General features: G+C 53.4%; 1 protein-coding gene across 1 annotated transcript in view; it reads right to left on the reverse strand.

The window, feature by feature from the left end:
- Window positions 1–8,714, reverse strand: part of LOC105547468 (chromosome unknown open reading frame, human C10orf54) — a 22,677-nt gene continuing 13,963 nt past the window's right edge. The window contains exons 4-7 of the mRNA XM_011991085.1: window positions 4,798–4,905; window positions 2,446–2,473; window positions 1,148–1,341; window positions 1–972 (exon numbers count right to left, since the gene is read on the reverse strand). Of these exons, the coding sequence (XP_011846475.1) occupies window positions 935–972; window positions 1,148–1,341; window positions 2,446–2,473; window positions 4,798–4,905 (368 nt within the window). The 3' untranslated portion in view covers window positions 1–934. The remainder of the gene's footprint in view (window positions 973–1,147; window positions 1,342–2,445; window positions 2,474–4,797; window positions 4,906–8,714) is intronic.

The raw sequence follows: 8,714 nt of genomic DNA on the forward strand, positions 1-8,714 counted from the left end.
CAGGGTTTGCACCTGTTTCCCCACATAGTTTTTTAATAGCATCCTGCTTCACACTCAGAAGTGGCCCAGAGTGGACAAGACATTGTGTGGCACCCTTGCAATGGCCCAGGCTGAGCAGCGGGAGTAGAGGATGGGCAGGGTGGGGGGCCCCACTTACCTTCCCAGAAGGCCCCACCCACCTCCCTCACCACTATCTCAGTGGGTGGTGCAACATCTGGCCTGGCCTCAGATTGCCCAAGACACCATTTGCTCACAGTGGCCACTAGGCCCCAATACATACTTCCCGTTTCGGGACCACCAAGTTCTGGGGACTGGAATGCAGGCACTGGAAGCCCCAGATTGACTTAACCTGTTGACAGATCATCAGAGAAACTGCTGGTAGGAAGCAGCTGGGGAAGGTGGCGATGGCCAGTGGGCAGGCAGGCCTGGCCCCAGAGCCACTGTGGTACAAAGAGGAAGTCTGACAGAAGAGCAGCCTCAGGCGAGATGGGGGAGCCCAGGCGGCCATGGGGGAGAAGTATCTCCACAGTGCCCTGTGTCTCATGCCTGGGAGGGTGGCCCAGTGTCCATCTTGTCCCACTGATGCTGCCACATCCCAAGGCTCATGTCTCAGAATTAGAACTGCTGACGGGCTGGACATTCTGAGACTTCTTAAGACTAAGTCATTTGACATCTGTGACTGGTGAAGTTCAGGTCTCTAGGGGAGAATCTCAGCACCCCAAAATCCTTGGAACAGGGGCTTAGCCATCCAGCGTCCCCATGTAGCATCCAGAGGGGTTGAGGGTCTGGGCTTCTGGGATGTCGCAGCATCTGAACCCAGAGCAGGAGGGAGGGAACCAGGGCCGAGGCCAAGGAGGCCACTCACAGAGCCAGCCCTGGCTCAAATGCACCTGCCCCAAACCCAGCCACAACGGCCCACTGTCCCCCGGCTGGTCTAGATGACCTCAAAGTTTGGAGAGTCAGGAACAGGGTCTGCAAAAAAAGAAGAAGCAAAGTGAATGGGGGGTCCTCTGTCCCTCACCCCTCAACCCCACTCCATGAGGCTGTGGAACTCTTCAGGGAGAGTAGGGAGCGAGGCCGACGCCCTGCAGGCCATGAGGTCATGACGTTACAGGTCATGGTGCTGTGAAGGTCAGGAAACACTTACCCAGGGATGGGAAGAAGACGTCTCCGGGGCCTGGAGGAGACAGAGGGGTGCCGGGCTCCGAAAGCAGATGCCGCCCAGACTCAGAAGGCTGCCGCTGGGCCACATAGGACAGGGGGTGCCTGACTTTGGCCTCCAGTATCCCCTGGGCGGGTGATGAGGCCTCAAAGCCAGGGTTTTCAATCCCTTGAGTATTGCTGCCACAGAATCAGAATGGAAGGTCACCTGTGCTGTCTGGAGCATGAACTCTACCCTCCCTGCCCCCGGCTTTTCTCTCCTCCCTTCCTCTCACCTACATCCCCATCCCCAGGCCTCAGCAGCATCTCCAAGCAAGAAGGCAGGAGCCAGGCCCACAGAGCAAAGGCCATGGGCTGCACCTGCCCACCTGTCCTGAGCTGAGGGCATCAGGGCCCACCAGAACAGACCCCAACTCCTCCCCGACCATCAACCCTGGGCACAGCCAGGAAGCCGAAAATCACAGACACTTCCAGGACTTCAGCCTCAGGAATTTGGGGACAAGTTTCTCTTTGGTCAACAGAGTTGATGGCATTAGGATCGAACATCCCCAAAGCCTGTCTTGAGCTGAGGGGAGGGGTTCTCTTCTCTTCCCAGTTGGGAGTAGGATAACTTCTGAAGACCCTTGCAACTCTTTCTAGGTGGGTTGCAAGCAGGACTTCCTTCAGCCTGCCTTGAAGAGCATCCCTTTCAAACACCTAGAGGAGCTTTGCGTTTGGTGTTGCAGGTACCGGGGCAGAAACTCGGGTTCCCTGAGCACATCCTCCAGGCCAGGCTGCATGCCAGTTTCCTGCCCAGAGCACACCAATACACAGTCCCCATCCCCTCTGCCCCTAGACCCGGCCCGCTGCACCACTCTAGGACCCTTCAGCCTCTGCCCTTGTGGCCTGCAGCAGTCCGACAGCTTTCTCCTTGGAGTTCTCTGCAGGCAGGAGGCACAGCTCAAGGGGTGTGGCTGGGGCCGGGCCCGCGGGCGTCCTTTGCGTGTTTCACTGTCTGCGCCAGATCAGCTGCTTCCTCCCTGTCCCCATCCTGGCCCAGGCTGACCACTGAGACCCGAAGGTGGGTGCACGACACATCTGAGCAGAATCAGAGCTCAGCCTGCTGAGTGGGGGTGGCAGGAGAGTAGCCAATCCACACAGATGTGCAGCCTTCAGCAGCAGATGGCAGAGGCTCTTCTGACCAGCTGCTCTAGGTGGCTAAACAGGGCCCCTACTGCACAGAAGTATCTCTTCCTGGATAGCCGGCCTAGGAAGTTTTCTCAAGCAGGTCTCCATGGGCCTTACCTGTCCATCCGCACCAGCTCCTGGGCACCTAGGGACAGACAGACAGAGAAGCTGGTCATGGAAGGGAAGGCTTCCCCATACAGCATGCCTGCCTCTGCTGGCAGATGCCCTGCAGGGAACAGGAGCGAGCCCAGGAGGGCCCTGCCCAGCTCCAGACTCCATTTCTGCTCACATGGGTGCTGTCCAGCAGTGATCTGCGTGTCTGCCCAGCAGATGGGGCCTCCACGAGGGGCCCATTTTGACGACTGATAAATGAAACTCTATCTGCATTTTCCAAGTGTGTAAGAACACTATTTGCCATCAAAAGGCCAAAGGCAGCCAGCACTTTCTCCTATGGCTTGACTTACACAGCGTCAGACCTTCAGATTTAAGTACTGACCAAAGGTCAACTCCTAAGTTTGCTAACTGATGTCTCTTGTTTGAACATTTGCCAGGTTCCAGTTTTTAGCCATGACTTACTGTTTAAGGTCAGTGCCTAATTAGAGGGCTCCTGGTCCTCTCTGTCCCATCCCCTACATTGCCTAATAGGGTGGCATTCTAGGGGACATCTCTCAGGGAAACCTTACAAGGTGCGAGTCCCCGATCACTTCCCAGCCACTTCACTTACTTTCTGCTTCTCATCTAAGTTGCTGCCGCTTGCCTCAGCCTTGGGACACCCCACCCCCTAAACTGGCTACCAATTAGATGCAGTGACCCCAACTTCCCTCTTTCATGCAGCACCCCACGTCCTCCCACAGATGCTTCTCGTTTTAAGGAGCTTTACTGCCGATTACGATGGGGAAACGGATGGTGGGGGAGGGGCACAACAACAGAACAAACACAGGGAAGTTACCCAAAAGTTCCTGAAATCTATTCGAATCATGGCTATTGTTTACGGCCGACTCATGGGTCAGGCTTCGCACAGGTGCACACGGGTATTCCCTCATCTCATCCTCTGCACCACCCTTTGGGGTGAGGGTTGTTGGTTCCATTTTAGAGCTGGGGAAACTGAGGCTCAATCCAAAGCAGGAAGGAAATCCACACCTGTTGGCCTCTCCAGCAAACTGCCCTCCTCAAGGCTCCAAGCCCTTTCCTTTTCTTCCTGAGAGTGCCTCATTCCTGAGCAGGCTCTGCGGGCCAACCTTCCACCAGGAAGCAATGCTGCTCCCCCTGCCCTGCTGCCCGGGGCTGCTCTTCTGTTCCAAGCCCTTTACCTGCCCCCACCCACCCCCAGCCATGGGTATTCCTGCAGGTAGGTTGTGGTGGGTTCTAGGAGAGGAATAGGGGAGTTCTGAGAGCAAGGGTGAGGTGGCCATAGCCCCCGAGTGACCCACTATGGGGCTCCATGTGGGAGCCCCCAGGAGTGAGGGGAGGGAGGGATGACAAGTTGTTAAGGGCCGGCCACAGGAAATAAGTTGTGAGCCAAAAGCCACCTGGCGCCAGAGCAATCCTTTCTCCGTTACTTCTGTAGCCAGGCAGAGGGGAAGAGGCCAGGGAGGGGAAGCAAGGACAAAAAACTCCCTAGCCCCTTCTTGGAGGACTCAGACTAACCAAGACTCATGCGCGGGGTCAGGACCCAGGCAAGGGGCACTGTCACCTGGCCAGGGTGGGAGGTGAAAGATGTTTGTGCCCATGACTTAAAGCCCAGCCCCACCACTTATTTGCTGTGTGGTTCCTTAAGCAAGTTATTTAACCCCTCTGTGACTCCGTTTGCCCATCAGTAAAATGGGGACAATGGTAGGACCAAATTCTTGGAGTTGCAATGAGGAGTAAGTGAGAGCATTTTTATTATGCGGTGGACTTCTATTCCCTGGAAAGAGCATGCGTTGAAAGCTCTGAGATCGAGTCCTGGCTCTGCCACTTACTAAGTTATGTAACATTCAGCCGGTTATGTAACCCCGCTGATCTTAGCCTTCTCATCTGGAAAAAGAAAGGGTTGAGCTACGTTATCTGTAAGACCCCTTCCACTTCTAATATTCCAAAAGTCATTTTTTGTCTCAACAATTGCTACTAATTACAAAACAAGCACGCCTATACCTTAAACAGGTCCCCCAAGGACTCTGAGTGGCAGCATTTTTATAAAGCAACTTGAGCTACTCCATATGATCATTCATTCAGAAGACATGTATTGAGTGCTGGGCCAGCACTGCCTGGGAGCCAAAGGGGCTGGTGGGCACTCGGTCCCCAGAAATGGCATGCCTCCTTTCTCTCGGCCATTTTGCCCAGCTCCTGGCCGGAAGTGCAGCAGCTCCCAACTCTCAAATGGAAAGGAATCGTGCCTGCATCGTGCCCTGCTAATCCCAGGCGCTGAGCTGGGGGTTGGAGCAGGTCACTTGCACCGTCCACCCACCCCAGGCAGACAGGAGTACTCACGACGGTTGGAGGCCGCCTGCCTTTGCTTGTAGACCAGGAGCAGGATGAGGGGGAGGCAGAGGATTCCTACGATGCAGGCACCCGTAGCCAAGGCTGCAGCCGTGATGTCTGAAAGGGCAGAGAGGTAGCCAAAGTGAAGCCCCATTCCCATTGCTCCTCCCAAGTGGAAACTGAGGTCCAAAGAGGGAAGACCAGGCAGCAGGGAGACCCGCCTTTCCCCGGAGTCCCACAGCTAGACCCCCAGCGACTTGCAGAGGCATGGAAGATAACGGGTTTTCCTTTCAAAGAGAGCCCTGTGCCTGCCGCCATATGCACCTGGAGCATACAGAAATAAGACTAGTCACCTACAGCTCAGGCGGCTCCAGGCAAGAGAGGGAACAGAGTCCTCATCCCAGCCCACAAGGGACAGCTGGAACACCCTTGGCTACAGGTTATTCCCTGAAAAGGGAGAGCAGGGCCTTCGCAGACCCCATGCCACAGAGCTCAAGGTCAAAAGAAGCCTAAGTGATGAAAAAGTTTTGAAAATAGATAGCGGTGACGGTTGCACATTGTGAATGTAATTAATGCCATGAACTGTAGGCTTAAAATGGTTGAAATGGCAAATAAATTTTACATTATATATGTTTTATCATAATCGATTAAAAGCCCCAACTCATCCCAGAGACTCCTTAGCTCTGGGACGGGGCCTCTGGAACCCCTTGATCTTGCCACACAAGTCACAGGACAAACACCCGAGGTGAGAACTAGAAAAACGTGAATCCTTGTCCAATGTTTTTCAATTTTAAGCTTATTAAATTACAAAAAAAAGTACAAGTTTAAAAAAATATTCAAATGTTCTTCTCCCTTTGTACCAAGAGCCCCTCTGAAGAGATCATCCCTGTGTGCCGGTTTCTGTGTTGTGGTCCTAGTCATATTCCCTGCAAATACAACAGATGCAGGATCATATGACAATGCTTTTCCCACTGAGCACAGCGTGGACATCTCTCTATCTCACCTATCTCATTCTGCTTAGGGTTTTATCACATTGCTCCCACTAAATTTATTGAAGCAGTCCCCTGTTGGTAAACACGTTGTTTCCATTTTCAGCATAACTAATAATGTAGCAATCAACTTGTGCATGCAGCCTGGCTCACTCAGGAAGGAAATCTGTAGTAAATTCCCAGCGGTCAAAGTGCTGAGCCAAAGAGTATGTGCATTTTCTTTTAGGCTATTGCTAAATTGCCCTCCAAAAAGGTTGTACCGCTTTGCTGTCCCAACAGCATGGGGAGGTTTGATTTATTTCAGGCCATCTGCTGACTGCAGGAGTTTAGCTGGGAACAGACGTGCCCTCGGAACCACAACCAACATAAACGCATTTCCTTCCCAATTTTAGCCTTTCCCAGAGCCAAAAGATGGGCTGGGATACCTTGTCACAGTGTCAACTTCGCCCCTGAGAGGTAGATGGGCTGTGGTCTACATGTCGCCTTTGCGCTATTTGTTTGGGAATAAAGGCTGTTTTTGTTTTGCTCTGCAATTCAACAGTGTAAACAAGTTTTCAGGAGGTTTGTTCATACCGCAAATGAGAACAAACTGTTTTCAGGCACTTTAGAAGTACCCACCGGTAGAGGAACAGTTGCTATGCTAATTACAAAGCAAGCTCCGCTCCACATTACAGCAGGTTCCCTGCAGATCTCAGCAAGACTGCATTTTGACGTGGAATATTGAAAGTGAAGACATTCTATAACCTAGACACCTCAGTATTTCAAAACCCCCATCAAAGGACCTTATTGTGGGCAATATTTGAGAAGCCAGTTGCAAAGCACTCTCTTCTAGTGATCAAAGCAGGTCTCCTCTGGACGGCTACTAAGCAACATTTTGTGAGCTTTGCCAGGTGCCACTGATGCCTGTTCCCTGTCTGCCTTTGGAGGGTGAGCTCTCCAAAGACAAAGATATTCCTGCCTAACTTCTGTCCCCACATGGAGATTTCCCCTCTGTGGCCCCTCTATCAGATCAGGACTTAATGTCTCTTCAAGAGCCTGAGGCTTCCTTGCAACCTGGGCTGAGTTGACTCTGGGGCAGAGGGGCGCAGAGGTTTGGGGACAGGTCTGTGGATCCAGCTGCTCTCTGAAGCCGCAGGCATCTCTGCAGAGCTCAGCCTCGCCACAGTTCCCCACCCCTTCCCCCAAGCGTGGCCAGTGCCTGGGCTGGCACTCACAAGGGAGGGCAGGCATGCTTGCTCACCATCCAGAACCAGGCTTATCCTGGGAAGGTGATCAGGCGCTGGCAGAGGTAGCTGCCGACACTGCACTAAGGAATGTGCCAGGCCCTGACACAGCAGGGTGGGATGGGAGGGGCCTGGCCTGCTCAGGCAGCCTTTGTCCAGGGCCTGCCTGGTAGCCCACGGGGATATGTGGAGGAGGGAGTTTGGCTGCTGAGGGTTGGGCTGCCTGGTTTCCCAGGGAGGAAGCTGGGTGAAAGCAGACAGCACATTCTGCTGCACTGGGGAGGCAGGAAGAAGTTCACAGGGAGATGAGCTGCCTGGCCCCCTTCTCTGAGCTCACTGAGAAACCACAGCCCCTCAGCAATGCAGGAGCTCCTTGGGCACCAGCTTCTCTAGTCTCATTCCCCTACCTCAGGCCAACTTGTACTTCCGTGTTATTTCACAGTCAAGCTACACTCTTACTTCCCAAGGATAACATTAAGAGGCTGGGACTGGGGCTGGGCACAATGGCTCAATCCTGTAATCCCAGCACTTTGGGGAGCCCAGGCAGGTAGATCACTTGAGCCCAGGAGCTCGAGACCAGCCTGACCAACATGGCTCCGACCAAAATGCATGTTCTAATTTTGCTCTTGGCCTGTTTGTTGGTTGGACAAAAGGGTAGCTGAGTAAAAAGTCAATGTAGCCTTTGAGTTGGGTTTGGTTTAGCTGATCCCCACTCCAGCTTAGGTCCTCGTGCATGTCCTCCTGGATGCCTTTGTATCTGCAGGGCCTAGCAGGGGTGGTCCCCACTGGATGCCTGACACATACAGGGTGTAGAGGGATGTGGAAGCCAAGACCTGTACTCAGAAGAGGGAGGTGCCCTTGCATTTTGTCTCCAAGCTGCTGGGTATTTTCACCCAACCTCTCAGTGCCAGGCACCCTTAGAGCAGTGTCCCCTTACCCTGTAGGGCACCTCTCTGAGCAAGCACCAGGGGCTAACTGCTACCCACTGCACAGCCCCAAGCTGAGAAGAAGGTGAGTAAGCAGAGCTAAGCAGGCCTGCAACCAGATCCCAGCTATGCTGCCCTGAGCTATGTGAGCTTGGGCAAGTTAGCATACATCTCTGGGCCTCTGTTCCCATGGATACAGAGAAGATGGTGATGCCTGCTTCATAGAGTTCTTATAAGAATTCCCTGAGGCTAGGCGTGGTGGCTCACGCCTGTAATCCCAGCACTTTGGAAGTCAAGGTGGGAAGATCAATTGAGCCCAGGAGTTCGAGACCAGCCTGGGCAACATAGCAAGAGTCCATTTCTACCAAAAGTGATTTTTTTGTTTTTTGAGACAGTCTCGCTCTGTCACCCAGGCTGGAGTGCAGTGGTGTGATCTCGGCTCACTACAACTTCTGCCTCCCAGGTTCAAGCACCTCTCATGTCTCAGCTTCCTGAGTAGCTGGGATTACAGATGCCCGCCACCATGCCAGGCAAATTTTTGTTTTGTTTTGTTTTGTTTTTTTGAGATGGGGTCTCGCTCTGTCACCAGGCTGGAGTGCAGTGGCGCGATCTCAGCCCAGTGTAACCTCCGTCTCCTGGGTTCAAGCGATTCTCCTGCCTCAGTCTCTTGAGTAGCTGGGACTACAGGCGCACACCACCATGCCTGGCTAATTTTTGTATTTTTGGTAGAGACGGGGTTTCACCATGTTGACCAGGCTGGTCTCGAACTCCTGGCCTCAAGTGATCTG

This window comes from Mandrillus leucophaeus, unplaced genomic scaffold (assembly GCF_000951045.1).
Source record: "Mandrillus leucophaeus isolate KB7577 unplaced genomic scaffold, Mleu.le_1.0 Scaffold39, whole genome shotgun sequence".
In the NCBI taxonomy this organism is placed as follows: domain Eukaryota; kingdom Metazoa; phylum Chordata; class Mammalia; order Primates; family Cercopithecidae; genus Mandrillus; species Mandrillus leucophaeus.